This window comes from Artibeus jamaicensis, unplaced genomic scaffold, assembly GCF_021234435.1.
Source record: "Artibeus jamaicensis isolate MK-2021 breed Jamaican fruit bat unplaced genomic scaffold, CSHL_Jam_final scaffold_847, whole genome shotgun sequence".
In the NCBI taxonomy this organism is placed as follows: Eukaryota; Metazoa; Chordata; class Mammalia; order Chiroptera; family Phyllostomidae; genus Artibeus; species Artibeus jamaicensis.
In genome coordinates, this window is record NW_026522057.1 from 27,823,892 (window position 1) to 27,847,411 (window position 23,520).

The following is a 23,520-nucleotide window of genomic DNA, read 5'->3' on the forward strand; positions in this document are numbered from 1 at the left end:
CTGGTATCTAGGACATAAAGAATTTCACAGCTCAAAAGTGAAAAGACAGATAATCCAGTTCAAAGGAATGGACGAAGGTCTGAACAGACCCTTCTCCAAGCAAGATGTACAAAGAGTCGATAAGCGCAGGAGAAGATGCCCGACATCACAGCCAATGGGGAAGGGCAAGCCCAAATCACAAGGAGACTGCCACTCCCACCCGCAAGGATGGGGGGAACCTCAAGGAGGTGGAGGGATCGGAACCCGCACACCCTTCTGGTGGGGATGTCCAATGAGCAGCTGCTTCGGGCGGCAGCCCGGCAGTTCCCCAAAAGGCGAATTAGTCAGGGCGTTACCATGAGACCCCGCAACCCCACTCCACGTGCATGCCTGAGAGAAATGAAAATGGACATCCACACATATGGACGTTTACTTGGCAATAAAACGGAAAACCCTGGTAAAGCCTACAAGGTGGACGGACCTTGAAGACGTCACACTGGGTGAAAGAAGCCAGACAGAAGAGACCAAATGCTGTGTGATTCCATTTACGTGAAATGTCCAGAATAGGCGCATGTATAGAGATTGAAGGCAGAGTAGTACTGGGGTGGGGGAGAGGCCTGGGGGGCACAGGGCATGGTTGTTCATGAGCATGTTTTTGGGGGGTGGGGTAAAATGTTTCCAAACTAGACTGTGGTGATGAGTGTGCAATCCTGTGAGGGCACCAAAAACTCTAAACTGTACACTTTAAATAGGCGAAGTACGTGGTATGTTCTTTATATTTCAGTATAGTTCAAGTCAGTATATCTCATCACACACAAGAGGAAGAAGAGGAAAAGAATGAAGTATAACGGGAATCCGTGGGTCAACTTTAGAAAGAGCACTGAGCAGTAGGAACAAGAGGACCGAGGTCAGGAGGCCTGGTGACCCTTGTTCACTGTGCCCATGTCCAGTCCTGCGTGGGAGGTAATGGCACGTGGAGCATCCAGGCAGACAGGCCTTGCTCAGTGAGGAGACAAGACAGGCCCGGGGTCGGGGACACTGAGCCACGTGATGGTGACCCCCAGGGCAGAGGAGGTTGGAAGAGGGGTCGTTTCTAATTGTGCATCTGAAAGGTTGTGAGAAGCCAGGGGTGGTCCTCCTTGGCAGATAAGGCCCTGAACTTGGGGTTCCCCAGGGAGAACTTGACATATTGGAGTTTCCCCTGCAACGGCAGGTTGCTTTGGGGTGAACTCGAGCTTCGCAGAGGGCGTGAAACGCCTCCCACTGAGCCGCAGGTGTCCCTGCCTCTGAGCTCCTGAGCCCGCTTCCATCTGAGGAAGGAGCTGAGGGGAAGGGGAGGGGGCCAGGCCTGGGGTCAGTGGCTAGGCCCTGGCCCAGCTCCACCAGGTACCACCCGTGCGACCAGCTCCTTTCTCTTCCTGTGCCTCAGTCTGCTGCTCTGCAGGTGAGGTCTCGGGGTGCTGGTGTGGTCCTGGGGCATGCCCAGCATGACCTGTCACAGCAATCGCGCCTGTGCTTGGCCGCAGGGACCCTGGGTTTGACGGGACCGGACCCCTGAGTGTGGCTGCATGCGTGGACCCTGGCAAAAGCAGCTGATGGACAGCCTAGCCGACGCACAGCACCAGGAGAATGAGCACCTGCTTGTGATTTTGAGCCACTGGGCCTTTGGGGTGGGGGTAGGGGTGGGGGTGGGGGAGGGGCGGTTGTTTACATAGGGGACATGCTGCGGGACTGCGGGAAGCAGAGGTGCTTGCTGGTTGGTGTTATCCTGGGAGAAGGCTTTTGGCTCCCATCTGCAGGGAGGAAGCCATGCGCTTGCCACCAGCTGAGGACCTGGGGGTCCCCCCAAGGGACATAACGCCGGAGAAGAGTGCAAAGAAGCTGGGTGAAAACTCCTCCAACTCACTCTCCCTGGTGGCTCACACAGGCCCAGCCACTCCCTCCCTGGCCCTGCACCGCGGATGCAGGCAAGATGGTAAAACGTGTGCCCGTCCCTGGGTTGGTGAGGCTGCATGCAGAGACACACTCTGCTTGCAGGGGCCGTAGTGTCAAAGGGCAGGTGACCCAGAACGTACCCAGGAAGTGGTGACTCGTGGTGACACGCCGACGGCCCTGAGCTTGAATCCCTCGCTGTGTGGCACAGGACGAGGCCCCTGACCCTCTAGAGCAGGGGGCCACACCAGCCTCACGGTTGCCTTCAAGGGGCCAGATGTAATTTAGGGCTGTGTAACTGCTCCCTAACTAGGGGCAAGGAGCTCGGCGCCATGGCCAGGTAGAAAACAGGTGCTGGGCCAGAGTCGGCCTGCGGGCCTCGTGTTTGCCACCGGTTCTCTAGATCAGGTTTCCCATCAGTAAACTGGGGATGGGAACACCTTGTAGAGGATAAAATTGGTGTCTCAGTGGCCGCGCCACAGAGTCACGGGCAGGACTCAGAGCTGTCTGTGCCTCTCGGAGCCTGGTGCCCACACGGTGTTAGCTCCTCACCTTAGCTAGACAGAGGGGCAGGGGGACTTCATCTGCACCCTGGCCTACCTGGTCAGCGAAACTCCAGCAGAAGCCCCTGGTCTGGGGGTCTGAGTTACAGGCACCCCATGAGTCTCGGAGGGCAGGTCTGGGGCCTTGGAAAAGCCCTCACAACAGTGAAGAATCCCCTGCGGGCGGGACTTCTCATGTTCTGGAGCAAAGCTCTGGGGCTGGCTGGACCATGTCCTTCCCTTCGTTGGAGCCCTGGCTGCCAGCACCGCGGCACGTGTCTGGGGACTGGGCTTTGCAACGAGGCAACTGAGGCACTGTGAGGCTAGAGAGGGGGCCCTTGTCCAATCTGACTGGAGTCCTTACAAGAAGCGGAGATTTGGATGCACAGAGAGACACTGGGGTAAACGCGCCCACGGAAACCACATGAGGACGGCAAGAACGCTGGCTGGCTGAGAGCTGAGGCGGGCCCTCGGGAGGAACCGAACCTGCTGACACCTTGATCTGGAGCTTCTGGCCTCCACACCCATTTTGGCCACCTGCTCTGTGGCATTTTGTTATGGTCACCCGAGCTGACTGAGACAAACGCCTTCTTCTAAGCGTGGCTCCCCCGCTCGCATGCATCCCTGCCTGCCGATTCAGGAGCCTCTAAGGCCCCAGTTCAAGGCCACTCCTGCCAGGTCAGGGCCCACCCCCCGCACCCCGATCCTTCCCAGGAAGCTCCAGCATTCGGGTCTGAGGCAACATCAGGGTTGCTGTCGGCCTCTGCCCGCGGCAGGAGCCCAGCGAGCCTTCGGAGCTGCCGCTGAGTGCACTGCGCCCGGATGCAGTCACCGCCCCTGGGAGTGGGTGTGTCGGCCGGAAAGTAGCCTCCAAAGGCACCTACTGAGACTGCCGTGCTCAGCTGCCCTATGAAGTCGGTACCATTTTTTTAAATGTGGGAACCTACTTAAAAGTAAATGACTGGACGTACTGTCTCGTAGGTGATGACAATCAAATAACCCAGTATTTATGCCAAAAACCACTGTGCAGTCACTGAACTGGCGGTTGCTGCCACCGAAGGCAGAGGCTTGTGCACCAGTGACCAGAGCTGCTAAGTGCCCCTTTCAGGGGAGCCACTAGCTGGGACCGAGGACTAATAATGACTGAGGTCACAGGGGAGGAGCTCAGGTGTCACGTCAAATGGTGTCCCAAACTCCTGAAGAGAAAAAAGTAGTCAGAAGGGAAGGCGTGACTGGAGGCGCCCACAGGTTAAACTGCACCTGGGGAGGCCGGGCCGCCACACTCAGTTCAGGGCAAGTCTGAGACACCTGGTGCTAAGTGCTGTCCAGCACCGGAAATCGGTGGCCGGTGAGCACCACGGCTGTGCTACGCGCATGCGTGGGTGCCGCCCTGGCGGGTCTCTCCTTGATGCCCTAGTCGCGTTCCACTGTGAGCCCTCAGTGCAGCCAGGACCCCACCCAGGACAGTAGCTCCCTGGCTTTGGGGCCAGTGAAGCTGAGGGACCCAAGACACACCTTCCACTTCAAAGAGAAGTCCCTTGGGGAGCTGTCACAACAAACGTGGCCCCATGCCATGATCCTCCCGGCTTTAACTCACTTTCGAGTAACTTAGAATAATGCCGGGGACTTCCACCAACTCCCCAATGGGCACCCACGCCCTTTCTTCCTGGGAGACAGCACAAGCAGGGAACCCACAGGTTCCTGCTGCTTCGCAGCTCTCTGCACAGAGCTCCTTCTTTCCTGCCCTTTTCAAGAGACAGGAGGAAAGGCTTGTCATAAAGGCATCAGCCGTTTCAGGTGTGTAGGCTTCGAGTGCGGCAGGCCCACCTCCTGGGTCTGGGGCCTTCTGGGCTCCCTCCACAGCACCTCCGTGCAGGCCCCACTCGGTGCCACACGCTGGACCTTCCCCCACCAGCTTTAGCTGTTCCCACGTGGCCTGGGCCTGGCCTGCCAATGTCAGGACAAACCTCATCAGGCTTATGAGAGGAGAGCATGGATGCATTTCTGTGCCCCAAGAGTGGCACCGAATTACGTGTTAGCATCGCCGAAGACGGGCGAGCGCAGCGTCCACGTCCTTCCTTTCTCTCAAAGGTGAATTATTGGGCAGAAATGCTCTGGGCCTGGGGCCCCACCCTGGCTCTGAGATCCCTGTGTGCACCTGGCTGGTCACCATTTGCAAGGTCAGCTCCATTCCCATGGATGTTGGGGAGGCAGAGAGGAGGGCACTGGTTCTGGGGCTTCCCTCTCTCCAGTGTCGGGGAACACTGGAGGTGGGCGTGGGGCAGGGGGAGGAGAAGCCAGAGAGAGCCAGGGTGCCAACTGCAGGGTGGAGGTGGAGGCAGGCGGTAGGCTCCCACGCTCTGGGGTGCAGGTGAGCGATTTAACGAGGTAATTGAAGTCATATGTTAGAATAATAACCTTAGCTGTCAAAGGTGCCTAGAATTCTCATTTAATTTCACGTTGAGATGGACTGACCTGTAATCCAGTTAATTTCACATCTCTGCCCACAAAAGCCTGAACTTTGCACAATAGTCTCTGCAGAAGACAGTGTTCACTCAAACCGTTTTCCATCACAAAGCGTGTTTTCTGGACTGAAAGCACTGAAGGACTACGGAGATCCGTGCAGGGGCGACACTGAAAATAACAGCAGCAACGAGACACATCTCATCTCTCCACAAGGAGAGCAAAGCAAGTTGTCCTGCCCCTGGGCTGAGGGGGGCGGAGGGAGGGAGGGGCAGGGGGCGGGGCCTCCTTCTGCGCAGTAAAGCATCTAACCTTGTCCAGGAGAGGTCTGGTCCTTGTCCTCACCTTCTGGGAGGTAACTGCTAAGCCCCTGGAATGTCATGCCTCAAAGAGTGACTTTTTTTGCCTGGGGGGCTTGGGTCACCGGATAGTCTAACTGTATGGTTTAAGGGAGGGGCTGGCCACCTGGGATCGCTGTCGGGGGCGTGGCCACGCTAGAAGGACCCGCCGCCCGCCTACAGAGTCCTATGAAGACCCTGGATAGGGAGGCCCAGGGGCGCTCCCAGGGGGCCGCACCCCAGAAGCATCGCCACGCATCGAAGCTGGGGGCGGGGTCACACTGCCCACCACCCCCCGCGGAGAAGACGAGGAAGCTGGGCTCTGTCTTAGGCCTCTCTCCCTCGGCTGGCTTCTATCTGTATCATTTCCGTGGAATAAATGGTGTCCGTGAGTGCGACACCTTCGGCGGCTTCTGTGGGTCAGTGAGATATCGAACCTGCACGTGGACTGTGCTCCCTCCCACTGGGCAGTGGGCCAGCTCTCCCACATTCTCTCTGCAGGTGAGGGGCCCTCCTCCGGGCGAACAGTCCAGTTTTCACACAGAATCGGCCCATCGAGGGCATCCTCTCCCTGACGACGGGGCGCAGTGCGGCTCCACCTGTCCCTCCCGTGTGCTCCCTAAGGTCCCTGACCAACCCTGCCGAGCCCTGGCCACACCACGTGTGTGGTCCGGTCTGCCTTGTGTCCTGCACCTGAGCTCCCAAAGGCTGTGTGTGATACGTACCCCAGGTGACACGTAAGCCCCGGGCCCAGCCAAGTGACCCTCAGGTGGCCGCGCTCAGCGGGTACCCGTGACCACTGGGCTGCCTTCTACCAAGGCTCCTTCTTCCACCATGGCCGACGACCCCTTTGTGGGGTGCGGCGCCGGCCTCAGAATGACAACTGGAGGTCACACGTGCCAAAGCAGATGGGTCTTGTGAGGCTTCAGCAGGGCCGTTAATGTGGAGCACGTGGCGTGGGGCCTGGCTGCTGCAGCCCACGTCACCACCGCGCCCTTGTGCCCAGATGCAGTGGGACTCCGTGGGGGTGGGGATGGAAAAACAGGTGCCGTGGCCCCACTCTGCTACCCATTCCTCCCCCTGCCTCGTTCGTTCATTCATTTCTAAGGAAAGCATAGGTCGGGTGATGAGCGAGTCAGAGGGTCAGAAGAGGCCCTCTTCCAAGCCCAGCACTGTGATGTACCACCCAGTGGCTTGCTAAGGACCTGGTTGCCACCTACAAGTCCCCTCTTTTCTGAGGTCAGCGGGTAGGCGGGTCTGAGTGGCTCAGGGAAGAGATTTGCTCTCCTTTCCTGTTCCAACTCCAGTGAGTTGAGGGCAGAATCCTGTTCTCAGCAGCTGGCCCCTTAACAGCAATGAAAACGGCCCGCCCTGGGCACGTTTAGTGAAGGTGCTTGGGGCCCAGCTCCTGCGTTCTTGACTTGGGTCATTTGCCTGAAGCAGGGCCCGGCTGGCTCGGGACAGTCCCCCCAGCCCGGTTCTGACACCAGGAATGCCACAGCCGTTTAAAGCTGAGGTCAGGTAGCAGTGGGAACAGCAGTCACAAAGTCCACCCGTCCATCCACCTGTCTACCCGTCTGTCCCTCGAAGGAGCACCTATTGAGCACTTACTGTGTTCCCAGACTCTTGGGACACCATGCTAATTAAAGTCCTTGGCCTCAGGACTCAGCACATTCTCCCTTTTGTCAGTTTCAGCCACACCCCTGGACCCCTGTCATCCAATGCCACCTCCAGGTAGACATGTCACATCCTTCTCCCTCCTGCCCATGTGTGTCTCTGTGCTGGGAGCCCACCTTCATGCACTTGCTGTTGACTTTTTGCGCGGGTGTCCCAAAGGTCCTTCATACTCCACCCACCTTGTGCCTGGTCCTCCCCAGGACAAGTGACCCACCTACATGCCTACTGACGCCACCTCCTCAATGCCTCTTGACTGTCCCCTGCTCTTCAGAACCTCCAAGTTCAACATCCTCTCCGGCCTGGAACACTGAGCAGTCTACCTGCACCTGGCTCCTCACGCCTCCCGCCCACTCTCCACAGCAGCTGAGGGCACTTTTCCAGCTGCCAACCCGGCCCTGTAGCCACCTCTCAGCCCCCCAGTGCCTGCCCCCTCCTTGGAGATAAAGCCTGGCCCACTAGAGTGCCCCCTGCCTGGCCGGTCGGCCCCTCACCTCCCTCTCCACCCCCACGGCCTTCCTGGGCTCCCTCCCACCACGGGCTCGCTGTGCATGCTGCTGCCCCTGCCGGGAGGATGCCAGCTGCCCCTCCCTCTCCAGGGAGTTCCTGGCTCCTCCCGAAGGGTCACTTCCTCAGACATGCTCCCTGACATCCCCGAGGAGGGGCCCCTCCCCTGCATCGGTACAAGCTCCCCAAATGCTTCTTTGCACAGAGGGTTGGTGGCCAGGCCTGGTTTCCCCCACCGGATGAGCATGAGACCCTTCTCTGTTTTTACTCTTTTGTTTGGATTCCAGCACTGAGCCCCGCGCCGAGCACCTGATGAGGTCTCCACTAACCCTTAGCTAACACACGACTGTGAAGAGATCATCACTGAAGCCGGAGTTACAAAGCGGGTAAGGAAGCCAAGTCAAAAGAAGGCATCCTGTCTCGGGGGAGTGGGATGGGGTGGGACTTGGCTCCACTGTGGCGGGGGTGGGGCTCAGGGTGGAAATTTTCAGCAGGGCAGCTCTTTAACCCAGCCCAGGGAGAAGACCTGAGGCCCAGAGGGAGCAGCGTGTGCTCAGAGACGAGAACCGTGGTTCACTCAGGGAGGCCCGAGCGCTGGAGTGGACTCAGGGCAGAGCATCACGCAGGGGCAGTGAGGGCGGACCACTCGTGGGGACAGGCGCGGTCAGCTTGCAGAGAAGGGGCTTGTGTCCCATGCCGGGGAGCGGGGGTTTACCCTGACCTTCCCAAGGAGCGGGTGGCCACTCCCCTCCCAGCAGCCCTGGGTGTCCCTCTCTAACAGGCCCCACTGCACCGGGTCACAGGTGCTGGTGTTTCTGCCTGTGTCTCCCAGTGGGCGGCACCGAGCGCGTCGCCTGGCACACCCCGTGCCCCGTCAGTCCTTTCTGACGCTTCACGTACAGTATCATGGGTAGAAGCGCAAGTGTTGGGAGGCCCCAGCCCAGGTACACACAGTGACAAAGACCTGAGGGAGGAAAATGGCAGAGGGACCCGCGAGGAGGAAGCACCGTGGGTTTGGCAGGTCCAGCCTGCAAACTGGGGAGAGGGGCACAGGGAAAGGGGAAGCGGAGGCAGGGGACGCTTTCAGCTCTGGGGCCAGACACACGGCTGTAGCTGGGAGCAGAGGCTTGGAGGAAGACTCGTCATGTGGGGGTCCAGAGCAGGCGCACGGGGTCAGCCACCTGGGTGTGACACTCTGTGTGCCACCCACTGGCCGCTGTGTCTGAGTGTCCTCATCTGCAGAGCAACCTCACAGGTTGCTGAGTCCACACGAATGCTTTCCCACGTGTTGCAGACAAGTGGACGCAGCTTGGTGCCACCTAAGAGACATAAGATGTCACCGGCTCTTCTAATAAACGTGGCTCCATCGGACAGGCAGAGCGCCCTGCTCACATCCCAGCACAGCTCTGCTCAGGCAGGAGAGAGGACACTCGCTTCCCCATCTGCTGAAGCCAGGGCAGGGCCCTCTGCCCCAGGGGCCTGGAGCGCAGGGTGGAGCCAGGCGTGAACAGGTATTCAGTTGGTCAGGACAGGTAAGCACAGGCCAGCAGAGAAAGCACAGCCCACCGCAGCAGCCAGGGCTCCAGCTGGCCTCCCACCCGCCTGGTGTCCTGGATCCGGGAGCGTCGGTGGTTCTGGGCACGCTGGAGATGGGCAAGGGGACGGGAGGGAGGAGAGCGGGCCCGGCCAGGAGTTAGGGGTGCTTCTGTCCGACTCAGTGAAGGTGGGGGGCAGCTGCCGCTCTTCCCGCTGCGCAGACCCGCTCCGGGAGGATGCGGAGGTTGGAGGGTGAGACAGTGGAGTTTCCCTCAAGTCCTAAGTCTCAAGATTCTGAGTTTGCTTCTGACGTGCTGACTATTCCCGCTCCGCCACTGACTTTTTACGATGTCTCCTGTGATTCTTATTAAATATGGCAGGTGACACACACCTGCCTGTCCCTTTCTTTCTCAGACAAAGGACTTCGAGCGCACAAGTGGAAAGCCTCAGCAGCTTACTGCGGTGGAGGAGCCACTGACCATTCGGTGCAGTGCCCTGTCCTCACAGGAGCGGGGCTGCAAGGTCGCTGGGCTGCTTGGGAGGGATGAGAGACGTGTGTATTTTTAGGAGCTTTTAGAAGGAGAGGCCTTGCTCTTGGCCCCAGCCAGGGGCTGTTTTGCCTTCTCGGTCCTGCCAGGAGCTGGACTGGGGGCGGGGGGACCTCCGGGACCCTGCTTCTCCTGGCGGCTGCGCCAGCCCCTGCTCTGTCCCAGCCTCTCCTCCTTGCTGCCGATGGGCTGACTCTCAAAGTCTCAGGCTGTGGCTCCCCACCGCTGCATAAACAGATCAGCATCTCTACTGTTTCCCAGGAAGGTGGATTCTGGGAGCCAGATCGCAGGAAAGGCGAAGCCAGCCAGCCAAACGCTGGCCTGGCCGGGCAGTAGCCCCACGCCCGCTGGTCCCTCTGGGGTCTCAGTTTTGCCAGGCTTGCCTTCGAGACTCCTGTCTCCGGGATCGCGGCTCATCCTTGTCCAGGCGACGTGGTTGGATGACGGCAGCCCGACACAGCTGACCTCGGAGCGTGTGCCATCGCTCTGAGGTCTGACAGGCGGCGTCCCAGCCGTGTGCAGGGCTCCTGTCTTCCACGGCAACCGGGCAGAAGGCTGAGTGCTGTCTCCTGGGCGCCTCACACCCACACCCCACTTCGGGGTGAGTCACAGTTTGTTCCCACGTTGGGGCTTGTTCTTGGCCCCTGCTCTCCAATGGGGACCACGGAGCGTTTTATCCCTGGCACTCAGAACGAGGTGGGATGTCGCCAAGTCTGGGGTCCAGGGGCTTCTCTTCCTGGGGCCCACAGGCCTGTCAGAGGGCTGACTGGGCTGGCACCAGAGGTCCGGCAGGAACGGCAGGGCCCAGGTCTGTTCCTCATGCTCACGAGGAAGAGAGAGGTGGTGGGGACATGGGATCTCCTCGGCCCAGTGAGTGTGCGAGACTCTTGGCCCTTTCCGTCAGCCCAGCCGGGGGCCAGCCACAGCTCTGAGTTCCCAGACCGGCTGGGCACCCTCTTATCCACGTTTCCAGCCACTTCTCTGGGGTCTTCAAACTCACGTTGCTCCCTCTGGCGGTAACCCTTCCTAGGTGCTGTTTCCTTTACAAGGAACTGCTGTACCCACCTCTCCCAGCCCTGGATGTGGCTGCCACGACCTTCTCCTCTCTCAGTCTCACCGGGGCCACACCCTTCCCATCCTCCTCCTGGCTCGCTGGCTGCTTCTCCTCAGCTTCTCTGCCAGCCCCCTTTCTGCTGACACCCCAAAAGTCCTGGGGAACCGCGGCCGACCTGCACCCTCCCACGGCACCATCGCGTCCAGGCCTGTGACTTTCAAGTCCCCGCCCGGGCTGCAGACTCCCAGGTGTCACTGCCACCCTGGACCTCTCTGTGGCCTGCAGACCTCCAGTCCCCACTGCACCCTTGGCAACTCGAATGGGGCTGCCAACCCAAACCCGACCAGAACTGGACTTGGGTTCCCTCCACCCAGGCTGCTTCCTCTCACTCCTTCACCGTGGGAGACGGCCCACGGACCCCAGCTGTCCACGCCTGTGTCCCAACGTGGCCCATCCTTCATCCTCACCCTCCGTGTTCCGGTCACCAGCAGGACCCTGGGCTGCACCTCCAAACGTCCCCACACTGTCCCCAGGACGCATCGTTACCGCCCCCCGGGAGCTGCCCTCAGCCGTCCCTGCAGGATGCAGGAGTGTCCCGTGGTCTTGCAGCCAGTGGAGACCCCAGTCAGTCCCCACACAGCAGCGGGGGCTGGACAACGGACACCCAAGCGTGGCGGCCCCCCGTCCTCCGGATAAACTCCCAGCTCCGGGCCTTGGCCGGCGGGCCCACGCGGCTCCTCCCCCTCGCTGAGCTTTCTGCCATCGGCCCCACCGCGGTGGCCTCCTCAGCCCCCTGAACACACCAGGCTCCTCGCCCCAGGACTCTGTCCTTGTCACCCCCTCTGCCTGAAGCGTTCTGCCCACGACCTCAGCCTGGCCAGCTCCCGCCTGCCACGCCATCTTCCCACGGAGGCCTCCTCTGGACCCCCAGCCTAAGGCAGCGCCCTGGCACCTTCTACCAGGTCCCCCATTTTCACGGCCCTGGTTATGTTCCTCTGTGGTTTGTTTGTTGCCATGACAAGAAAGGCCCCGGAGCCGAGCGTGGCGCCTGGCACAGAGGACAATGGAAGGACCCACGGCCCAGGGGACAGAACCTGGTTAGGAGTGTGAACCGACTTGAGGCTGAATGAAGGTGGTCCAGAGGGGACAGAGAGAAATGGGAGAAGTAGGGTGATGGGGTGGGGGGAGGGAGTGGCGGGGGGTCTCAGGGGTGATGCTGGTCTTCCAGGTGGGCGGGACTGTCCCCCGAGGTGGGGAATGTTGCAGGAGATGTGGGGTTTGGGTGGGGAGCAGCAGTGAGGCACGGGTCCCCTATGGACGGGCGGATCTGCCCAAGAGGAATCGGAGCAGAGATGGCCTGGGGCAGTCAGACGGGTGGCCCCGCATCAGGAAGAGGTGCAGGGGAGGAGGTAGCAGGGTGCCCCCACCTTTGCACACGGCGAGGAGAGCCCGGGGCAGGGGTTAGCCCTCCGGGCGGGTGAGCGCAGGGATCAGAGTGGCCAGGAGACGCTCCCCGGGGCCTGTCTGGTCCCGGGTCGGTGTGGGCACTGTGGGCACCTCTGCCGCAGCTGGCCGCCCCCTTCCCCGGCGAGCCCTCCGACTCCACCTCTCCTGTGTCCTTCCGACGCCCGGGACTACTCCTTCTCAGTCCCCATCACTGACACCTCCTCCTAGAATGTTCTGTTAATGTCCGTGTAGCCAGTTCTCTCCTGGGCCCCTCCCCACTCCCCTTGCTTTGGGATGTGCCCTTTGGAAACAGGGTCTTTGTAATTAATTCATTACAGATGTAACTAGTTAAGAGGGTTCCGGCTGGACTGGGTGTCCCCTACCCAGTGACTGAGGTCCCTATGAGAGAAAATGGAGAAAGAAAAAAACACGCAGAAAGAGGATGTCACAGGGCAACAGAGGCAGGGGCTGGAGTTATGCTGCTGTGAGCCAAGGAAGGTCAAGGGCTGCCTGCAGCTACTAGGAGCTGAAAGAGGCAAGAAGGATTGTCCCCCAGAGGCTTCAGAGGCAGTGTGGGCCTGCTGACACCTTCACTTTGGACTTCTGGCCTCCAGACTGCAAGAGGCCAGGTCCTTGAGTTTGTAGTCATTTGCTATATAATAGCCCCAGGGAACAAATGCAAAGGTGGAGGGTAAGTCGGTGGACGCTGACCACCTGAAGGTCTCAGCCTCCCGCCTCACGACTCCAGACGAGCCACCTGACCCCAGGTGGCTGGGAAGCCAGTCCTGCAAGGGTGGCCGTGTGTGCCGGGCTCTGGGGCTCCCCCACAGTGCTTACTTGGCTTCCTGCCCCCACAGGCAGGGTGAGGCCTCGGCAGATGCTGAACCTGCTCCTCGGGGCTGTCCCTCTGCAGGGCGCCGCTGGTCGCTGCTGCAGGAGGCGTGAGGCAGCCCCAAGGTGACCTGCTCCCTGCCACAGAGAGCAGCTGCAAACAGACACTGACCTGACGTGGCCCCAGCTGCAAACAGCGTGAGACGGCTTCCCGGGCCCTTGGGCCCCGGCTCAGGAGTGCTGAGGACAGACACCCCCAGTGTGCAGTGACGGGGCCAGCAGACCACAGCGGCTACTCACGAGGAGGCAGGGCCCCGCTGGCCGGGCTGCAGCTCTGAGGAGGTGCGTCCTGCCACCTGGCTTCCAGTCCCCAGTATAAGACTGGGTCACGTCAGCTCCTTCCCCTGCCACCATGTCTCTCAGGTCCCTGCTGGGCTAAGAAGCACACAGAGATCCCCAGGCTAACGGGCCCTGGTGTGCCTGTGGCAGGAGAATGTAACCTGCCAGAGGAAGGCTCCTGTGTCACTGCTTCTCCCACGTGGCCTCCAAAGTGCTCCAAGGCAGCCCTCAGGCCTCGACTGAGGGTGCAACCCAGGCAGCTCTGCAGTCCAGACCGGGCGCTGCCGTGTGATCTAACCCTAAAACCTCGTGAATTTGTTCTCTCCTCCCTAACGCAGACTGTGCTTGTTTCAGCGGAGCTGACATTTGAAACGATTTGCAACCAAATTACTTTTGTCTTTCCTCTACATCCTCTAGTCAAAGTGATGCTCTCAGAATTTGTTCCTGGGTTCTGCATTCTCTCCCATGGGGACAGGTGAGGACACAACAGACCCAGAGAGGGTGACTGGGTGACTGGGTGACTGGGCAAAGGGCTGGCAGGTGTGTAGGAGGGAGGGACCAGGCCAGGAGGCGTGGGCATAGGCAGAAGCCCTGGGGTGTCTGGCAGCCAGAAGGTCCTCTCCTGCTGTGCCTGGGGCTGCCCCTGTGGTCCCTCGGTCACTATGGGGTCTCTGCTCCAGGGGCCCGCAGGCTGCAGGCATGAGGCCGGCAGGCTCTCGGAGGTGGAGGGAGGCAGAGCTGGGGACCGGCCCAGCTATGTGTCTTCTGTCTGTTACCAGAGGGTTGGGTCAGACCAGAAGGCCAAGAGGGGAGGCCAAACCGTGTTTCCCTCCCTCTCTGCCCTTCTGCAGATGGGAGCCAAGCTCAGTCTTGTTGGACATCTAACCTGGAGGCAGGCTGCCCCAGAGGTCAGCTTACCAGACAAACCCCTCCACCTGGGAGCTGGTATCTGCCCTGAGGCTACGTAGAAAGCAGGCACCTAGATGAGGGGGTGAGACCCCGGTCCTGTTCTCCCCTCTGCCTGAGATGACGAGGTCCCTCGCAGACCCTGAGGGTCAGCAGGCCTGCCCACGTGGTCAGCTGCACCCACGCCTCACTCCAGTCCTCCCTCCCGAGTGGGAGACTCAGCTGACTGAGAAGCAACCGTAAATAGAGTTAAGTGTAAGCGGCTTAGTGGGGTCCTGCGGTGGGGGCAGGGCCAGAGGACCCTGGGGTCCTCTGACCCAGGCCCTAGAGCGAATGTGACGGCGACAGGAGGCGACAGGAGGATGAGCAGGGCACACAGAAGTCCCACTCGCCTTCCCTCCCAGGGACGGGGCCGCCCCGCCCCCTCAGCTCTAGGACCGCAGTGCCGACGGCCTGGCTTTCTTCTCTGCACAGACACAGGCGAGGCTGTCTAAACAGACGGCACGTGTCTGCGTGCAGCACGGCCCTGGCGGTGTGTGTCCACAGGACCCGTCGCAGGCAGCAGTGACACTTCCGGAGTCCCTCCCCACCGGCCTCAGGGTGAACCCTGGTGCCTGACTGCCTCTACCCCGGAAAGGAAGGGGTCCCCACTGCATCCCCAAGTGCAGGATGGCCTGCCCCAGACCACCCGGAGTCCTGGTGCAAGTGACCTGGGAAAATCTGTTCTACGTCTGGACCACGGGGGCAGAAGTGGTGAAAACGGCAGCTCCCCAAAGGCCCCAAGCCTGCTGCTCCCTCTTCCTGGTGCTCCTTCCCGTCCCCTTGGGCCTGGCTGATGCCCTCTCAGCTTTGAGGTCTCAGCAAAGGGTCACTTACTCCGGGGAGCCTTCCTGACCATTAAGATCCTTTTGTGGCTTCCTGGGCATGTGTCCATTCATCCCCCGTGTGTTCATGACACACGAATTCCACGGCTGGGATTCTGGAAGGCAGGGCCCGTGCCCCCTAGAGCATCCACTGGAGGTGGGAGAAGGGACAAGTCCTGCGGGGGGTGGGGTGGTGGGGGGAGTGGGGAGATGTTGCAATGTTGCAGCCCCAGGGACCCAGAGGGCTGAGCTCCTGAGGTCGCCTGGAACCGCCCGGAACCGCAGGGATGGCTGCAGAGGCTGTGGCAACGCCCCCACTTCCCAACACTCCCATTTCTACGCTGGGTCTCTGCCTGGAGGGCTGTACCCAGCTGAGATTTGGGGGATGTGGCACCCCTGCACTTAAGCCCTTCCTGCGGGAAGGTCTCCCCCGCAATGGGCTGGCTATCAGACAAAGCTTACTGGCCTGCTCCAGCCGGCTCACATTCTCTGCGCACCGCCCCCACCCCACCCCCACCCCCACCCAAGCCTCGAGTCTGGCAAACAAAGCCATTTTAAAACATCAAATGAAGGCAGAAATTCTCTTCTCAAAACATTCCCCCCACGCCTGGGATGGGAGTTGGGGGAGGGACGGCAAAGAACGCTCCTAGGATCCAGAGCCTGGCGACCGAAGGAGGGAAACGACCACGCAGACTGGTGTCGGCTGTCACTGCTGTCACTGCCTCTCCCCGGGGCCGGGAAGGCCGGCCTCTCCCACGTGGATCCTTGCCGCAGTCCTGGCGGGCGCGGGCTCTGCTGCCAGCAGGTCCGAGAAGGCCCTGCATTGCAGCTGCGTGGGGCGGGTGTGCATGCATACGTATGTGTGCACATGTGTGTGCATGTGTGTGTGAGCGCGCGCCCGTGCGCGCACACTACCTCCTAGCCGGTGCGCCCTGGTTGGCTCCGTGCTGCAGTCCCTCCCCCGCGCCCTCCCCCCCCCCCCGCCCCTTTCCAACCTTCCACCCCCACTCCCTGCTAAGCGCCGCATCTCCACCTTCCAGTGGCTCCCACGCAGAATTTACCCAGCAACCAGGGAAGAAAGGGCTGAGGACAGGAGCTGCAGAGACCAGAGCGGGGATGGGAGGGGGAAAGGAAGGTTTCCAACAGGCCCCTTGCATCATCATCCCTGACACCAAGTTCACTGCCAGGGCTCAGGGCTGGCCAGAAGCCCGCAGACCCCCACCCTTGGGGCTGCCCCAGCGTCCTCGTTGCCAGGTGCTGCGGTTCTGCCTGGCCCTTCCCATTGTTATTTATCAGGCTGGTGAAAGGTTCAGAAAAATCCCTGGGTGGATAAGTCACATGTGTCTTTTGTTAAGGGGAAAAAGGGGAAGGCGATTTCATCTTCCCCCGCTGCAGGGTGTGGCTCCTGGTTCCTCTGCCCTGGCCCCCCTTCCCCTCCTGGGCATGAAAGGACACCTGGCCAAGTCCAAAGGGAAGGAAGCACGAGGTCCTTCGGGCCCCAGTCTGTCTCTCCCAGGGGTGTCTCTCCCAGGAGCGGTGCTGCCAAATCCCCTCCCCAACTCCGGCCGTCTCTCCTGTGTGTGCGGCTGGGGCTGGGGGTGCTTATTTCACCAGAGGCCTGCTGGAGGGTGGGCAGAGCTCCAAGTCCCCCTGAGGGGACTTCTGGAGAGCAGGTGGGCATGCTGCCAAGAAGCATCGTGGTGGCGCACCCTTCCCGGGGCCTGCGTTGCAGTGTCCTCCCCGCCCGCAGCCTCCTGGTACAGCTGGCTCTCTAGGCTTCCAGGGGGCCGGCTTCCTGGGCTCCGAGGCACCACCTGGCTGACACCTGGCTCTCTGAAGGGCTCCATCTACCAGACAGGTCCTACCTGGTCCCAACACCCTACCGGTCACCCTGGTAAGGTGACCTGGTCACTCAGGGAGAGCCAGGGCTCTGCAGAGTTCCCAGCTCCGGTTCCCGTTTGCTCTGCAAAACTGAAGCCGGATTTCCTGAACAGGAGCCCCCGGTCACCCTGCCCTTCTCTGTTACACCCTGCAGGCCACTCTCACAGCTCCCGCTGGCTCCAGCCTTAGCCAGTGCAGCTGCCAAGGCCAGCCTGGTGCTCCCGGGCAGCTACGGCCAGGGTGCAGATGCCTGCTGACCAGGCGCCACCTCTCAGAATGGCTGAGAAGGTTCAGTGGCCCAGGCGGCTGCCAGGCACCCTGTTGCGCTGGGGCCTGGACTGGGACCAGGCTGAGGTTTGCACACCGGGTGGCTGGGGGGCTGGCTAGGGCACATGCCCAAGCCTGAAAGTCCTCCAGCAGCCAGCACCAAGGGGAGTCAGGTAAGAAGGCAAAGGACGCTGTGGACAGGTGAGGGCGCTCAGACACTGACCTCTGAGGAGGCCCGTGGTCAGCTTGGCCAAGCCCCTGTGCCCCGGGCTGGCGTGGTCCGCAGTGAAGCACCGTGCACCTCTTTGAGCTTCCCGACGGCGAAGTCACGTGCAGCCACCCCTCCCACTCTGTCCCAGTGAGGAGACTGGGACCAGCACCCCAGGCCAAACCCGGCGCTTCTTCTAGGCACGTCCAGGCACGTCCAGGCCCAAAGGGCAGCCTCTGACCTTGGAGTCTCCCAGCCGTCGTTGGCGGCTTTCCTGTGCAGAGTCCCTCGTGCCCGGGAGCCCTGTCCTCGGCCAGCAGGTCCGGTCTCCTCCCTTGGAGCCTACTGGCGCTCCCTGACCCTCCCTGCTCCACCATGATCATAGCCCTGGGCTCATTCCAGATGCTCTCCAGGGCAGAGACCAAAGTGAACCCAGTTTGGACACAGCAGGCGATGGCTGTCTGAGGGCTTCCACAAGAAGCTTTGGCTCGTTCTCAATAAGGGGCAGAAGCACTCAACACACAGCCTCGCGGTCCAGGCCTCGGAACAGGAGCGAGTCCTGGCCTGTGCCCTTGCCCAGCCACCCACATTGCAGTTGTCCCTTAAGGGGCTGGGGGCTCAATGGTGGCCTCAGGGAGCTTCAGGGGCAGCTCAGAAACAGCCCTGGGGGCTTACTGGCCACTCAGACCCCCTGCCAGGAGTGCCAGCTGCAGGACCAAGCTCACGTACTTCACTCTCTCTCAGGGAGACCCCCAGGTGCGGGCACAGCCCCACATGTCCTCCCGTGGTGGGCACTTGCACCCCCGTCCACCCACTCTGTCCAGAAAGAGACCTGGCTGCTTCCTCCTTCTCCATGCCTTGCCCTCCACTGCCCCTCCCCCACGGAGTCCGGCGAGGTGACCCGAGCGCTGCTCTTACCGTCCAGGGACAGCCAGTCATGCTGGGAGGAGGGGAGCGTGGGCAGGGCCCGAGCTTTGTACTCAAACACCACTGAGTTGGAAATGATCTGGTTGTTGAAGGCAACTTGTAGGGTCACGAGACCAGTGTCATGGGCTGCAAGCAAAATACAAAGAGGTCAGGCAGGGGCGGGCACCCTGCGGCCCGTGTGCCTCCCTTAGGCCCCTCCCGGGCACTCTCAGCCAGGGCCTGCTCATCCCTCGAGGCCCAGAAGGCCTTGCTGTTTCTTCCAGAGACCATCTCTGGACCCCTGGCTCCACCAGGCGCCCTGATCACTCTGCGGCCCGGAGGGTCATTGTTGCTTTGCCCCTCTGCTCCCCAGAGGGTGGGGACTGGGAGCTCAGTGCAGACTGGCTGAATGAATGATGAATGAAGAGTGAGGAGGGAATGAGCCAACGCCCTGCTCCCTGCCACTTCTCCTCCTGCCTGGCCTGGGCAGGCGGGGCTCAGACTCCTTTGTGCATATTCCTGTCTCACCCCTTCCTACAGGCTTGTCCTGGCTCACGGAGCACGGCCTCCCCGGGATTTTCAGCAGTTCTTCTGCCTCCCTGGTGCCGACAGGGGGAGCCTTGGCTGCGCCTCTGGGCCCTGGGGGCTGTGCTGGGGGTGCCAACACGAAGCATGTGCCTCTTCCAGTGCCTGGACGGTAAGCACCGGGAAGGTGGCCCGTGTGGGTCTCATGAGCTGCTCTGGCCCCCAGAGGCTCAGTGAAGGCTGCTATCTGAAGGAATGAGTGAGTGAGTAAGCGATGGACGTTCTCATTGTCAGCAAGTAGAAAGCTCGGCCCCGGCAGAGAGCCGCTTCATTCTGGGGCTGAGGCTGCTGCTGTGGCGGGTTCTCGTTGAAATCTTGGGGGCTGTGGCCACGGCCAGGACCTGGAGGCCTGTGCTGGGCATGCAGGTGGGCCGCCCTGTCTGCCAGGCCTTGTCCCCTGGTAGGCACTGGGGCCATGTGCCCTCTGTCCCGCTTTTCTGGAATACCAGATACCAGTGCCCAGGGCCTCCCGGGCCAGATTTCCAGGGAGGCCCCACAGGGGGATCAGGTTACTGTTTAGACTCTGGGGTTTCAGAAGCTCACAGACTGGAGGAAGCCGTCCAAGTCAGCTGCTCCCCAGGGCAGAGTAAAGCCCCGCTTCCCTCTGAGGACGTCTCATGTACACCTCACTTCCCGTGGGGACACCAGCTCGTTGACCTGTGGCCTGTGTCCATCCCAGGTGCACATATGAGGCCACCATCCCCAGAGCAGGTCTCCAGGAAGTCACTGCCCAAGGATGACCAGTGGGGTTGTTTTCTTGTGCTTTCTATCCTGCTGTGGCCCCTGCGCTCTGGACCACGTGCTGGATTATCTGACTCCATGGCTGGTGTGGGCCCCACAGGACCTCCCATGAAGCCCCTCGGGCAGGGACCTCCAGCCAAGTCCAGAACCTCCGGAGCTCTGACAGCATCTCCGGGCGGATTTCCAAGCTTGTGGTTACCTGCTTGCCCTGGAGAGGAGCCTGGTTTGCCAACAGGAAGGAAGGGTGGTCAGCACACACACCACCTGAGCCTGCTCAGCTCTGTTCCTTGCCTAGCAAGCCTGCTGCTCCTTGGCCAGCTCCTGGGCAGCCCAAGGCTTCTCCCTACCAGATGTCCCAGCCGGAGGGTCCCCCTCAGCCTCTGCTCTTCTCCTGGCGCTGGCACGACCTGCAGTGATGCTGGGACGGTGGCAGATTCCGAGGCATGCCTTCCTTCCCGAGAGATGGATGGAGAGGACCTACCGTGGACCCCTGGGTGCCGGCCCAGCAGCCTGGCTCACACAGGCCCACCCGTGGGATGCTCCCTGGATGCTCTCTTTCCCTCCCCCTGACTCGGTCCATCAGAGAGTCCCCAGGTCCATCTGTTTCCCTCCATCTCCGCTGGTCCAAGCGGCCATCTTTTCTGGCTCAGACCCTCTGTCAGCCTTTGCTAAGGACAACTCCCGCACCCCGAAGGCCTGTTCCTGCTGGGACGGTGTCCGGGACCACAGCCCCACGCTCCTACATCAGGCCCGTGGGAGTGCACTGCCCACAGGAGCCGTCCTCCATGAGTCAGGAAGGCGCCCGCGGTGCCTCCGACGGTTTCCTGCTTCCGCTCTTTCCCCTGCAGCCCACTCTCCCACACACCCAGAATCAGCTTTTAAGGACAGAATTTACATCAGGGCTGTCCAGCCTTATGGCGTCTCTGCACTGCACTGGAAGAAGAGTTGTCTTGGGCCACACATTAAATACGCTGCGACACACAGTCACAAAAAACCCTCACATTTTAAATTTAAGATTTTGTATGGACTGCATTTACAGCCATCCTGGGCCATATGTGGCCTGTGGGCCCGGCCATGAGTTGAACACCCCAGATTTACATCAAGTCACTCCCTACTCAAGACTAATGGCTTCCTGTTGCAAGTAAAACGAAACCCAGTTCTTCTTTAGGACTCGGGAGAAGGGACATGATTTGGTCCTTGCTACCTTCTCCATCTTCCCATGGTTGACTTTCCCGCTTCTGTATCCCTCCAACTTGCTAAGAAGCCTCTTCCTGCCTCAGGGCCTTTGCACTTCCTTTGCCTGCTGCCTGGGTGCCTCCCCTGCCCTCCCCACCATCATTCAGGTGTCAGCCTGGGAGAGCCCTCCCCTCATGGGTCTCCCCGAAGACTGCCCTCCTCCTGTTACTTTACCACATGGCCCTATTTTTATTGTCCTGATGGAGTTTTCTCCAGTTACCTTGGCCATTTCTGTTGCCTTGTTTGTTGCCTCCTGCAGCAGAATGTACGTTCCAGGAGAGCTGGGACCGGGTCTGTCTTGATCTCTTTATGCCCAGGGCCAATGTCAGTGCCTGGCATGCTGTGGCCACTCAGTAACTGATTAGTGAATTGCTACAAAACACCCCTCATCTTGAATTTCATCTTCTGCCTTTTGGTGACTTGCCAGCCATCCAGGGTGGGGCTGTCCAGAAGCCCCGAAGCGAAGTCTTCTTGTTGGTGGACCCTCTCTTCTCTCCCGAGCCCGGCTGGCCACCTTTCCTAAGCCCCGAATCCTCCCTGCCCGCCACTTCCTCCGTCACTCAGGACCGGACTTGCCTGTTCCCCCCCGACCCTGGAGCACTACTGGAGTCTCGAAGAGACAGAGCCCACAGCTGTGTGTCTTCTGCGGCTTAGAACAGCAGTGTTCTTGGTCAGGGCTGGACTTTTCTCCCACACTATGTGTAGGCAGGTGTGCCAGGCTGGTGGCAGTGGTCATCCGTGCTCCCCATGGCCGTCCCTCACTCCCTCCAGGTGCCCCTCCTCCCAGGCCATTCCCAGCCCCTGAGCTGGCCGGCTGGTGCGCAGAGGCCTCTGAACTCTTCTTTTCAATGAGGCTGGTTGGGTTCTGACTGCAAGGGTTCCTTCTTCAGGCTTAGCTCTAGTGTCCTCAAGCCCTTGGGAGACCAGAATGATCCCTTAGGCAGCCAGCATCATCCTGTACTTTCAGGGTTAGGGGTAACCCTGGGTCTCATGCTTTGCTTCCTTCCAGGCACCTACCCAGTACCTGGCAAAGTATTTGATGAACGAAGGAAGGAATGAATGAATAAATGAATGAATGAATGAATGAATGAGTGCATCGAGAGCTGCCTTGCAGAGGGCCATGTTTCCCTCGGGGCTCAAAGTGAGACGTCCCAAGGGCACCCCGTGTTTGCAGTGAGCCGCAGGACAGAACAGGGCCCAGGTCTCTGTCTGCCTTTGAGGTGGTGCCTTCTTGTCCCTTGGTGTCTGCTGGTCTGAGCTGCAATCTGTTCAGAGTGCACAGGGCGGTGGCCGAGGCAGTCTGCCCGCCAGCTCTGGGGACTCAGACGCACTGGGGACTCTGCCTGTGCAGACCTGAGCAGCCCGGGACTCTCCCACTCCCCCTTGGGCGAGCCAGAGTGCGGGCCTCACTGTGGAGAACCTACAGGGACTGAGCCCGTGAGCCAGGTGCCCCGGGGACTGTTCCTCATCTTGCACGCTCAGCTGCCTGGCAGGTTTTCGAAGATGTAGAAACTGAGGCCCAGAGGTGTCGGCCACTGAGCTTGTCACATGGATGGGAGCTGGCTGATCTGTGCTGTGCTGACCTGTGTGACTGACCTGGCTCCCAGGATTGGCCGGGTCCTGGCCTGGGACATCGTCCAGAGGGCACGCAGAGGCCAGTTGTTTCTTTCTTTCTTTTTTTTTTGGAGGGTCAGATAGCTTAGGACAGGCAAGGTCTGGGTCCTCCGCCAGGCAAGGGCCAGGTATAGGAAGTGGCGTCTATTTATAGGCCCGGCGAGTCCTGTTCCAGCAGCAGGTGATAAGTGGACAGGGTAATAACACGCTGCCCTCTCCCCCTCTCCCGCCGGCAGGGCCGGGGGCACCTCGTTAGCCTCACACAGCCCCCAGTGCAGTGGGCTGACCCAGCCCGCCGGCATGCGGGATGGCTGCGCTCCAGGCCAGGCAGGGCTGCCAGGACCCAGTGGAGCCTGCCAGGCAGCTGGTGGGGGCAGGGCCAGCAGGGACACTGGCCGAGGCTCCCTGGGATGTTTGCGGCGGAGGAAGTGATGGGTTCAAGTGGAGGCTGAGCATGTGAGCCCAGCGAGGCAGCGTTTGGCAGGGGGGATGGGGAGAGAAGAGGAAGCACCTTCCACATGAGCTCTGGAGCCCAAGCGGGGGGATGGTGAAGGGCTGGGAGGCAGGCAGCTGGGGTGGCTGCAGGCTCAGGGTGGTGGAGGCCTGGAGCACCCCAGGTGCAAACTGGCACCTGGCACCTGCTGGATCTGCTGCTGCCTGGGGACTCCCACCCCCTCTCTCCCCTGCCCACAGCTCTCCACAGAGTGTTCTCTTCCTCCTTCCCAGGCCTTCTGGCTTCAGGTGCCACAGGGCGCAGCCTCCGCCCTCACCACCCCACCTCTGGGATCTGCGTCCCCAGTCATGGCCTGGGGACGCTGGACAGGCCATCCCCGGGGCCATCAGGGTATGGGGGGGGCCAGCCAAGGAGTGCTCCCAGCACTGCCCGGGGGAAAGAAAGCACGCGTTCCAGCGAGTGACTCCTGTCCAAACACTGCTCTCCTTCTCTGGCGTGCCAGGCACTGGGGAGACTTGGACTCTGCCCGCATGGAGCTGACAAGTCCCTGGGAGGTGGTAATGGCAGAGGTCAAGGGCTAGTGGATCAGACAGGGACACCCAGCTAAGCAGATGAAGAAGCCCTGAGGGACAACCCCTGAACCCAGAGGCAAATTCTCTGTCCACACCTT

The 23,520-nt window shown here is 60.8% G+C and overlaps 1 protein-coding gene across 1 annotated transcript in view; it reads right to left on the minus strand.

Moving 5' to 3' along the window:
- Window positions 1-23,520, minus strand: part of CAMTA1 (calmodulin binding transcription activator 1) — a 586,497-nt gene that overhangs the window by 54,073 nt on the left and 508,904 nt on the right. The window contains exon 9 of the mRNA XM_053660233.1: window positions 18,233-18,367. Within this exon, the coding sequence (XP_053516208.1) occupies window positions 18,233-18,367 (135 nt within the window). The remainder of the gene's footprint in view (window positions 1-18,232; window positions 18,368-23,520) is intronic.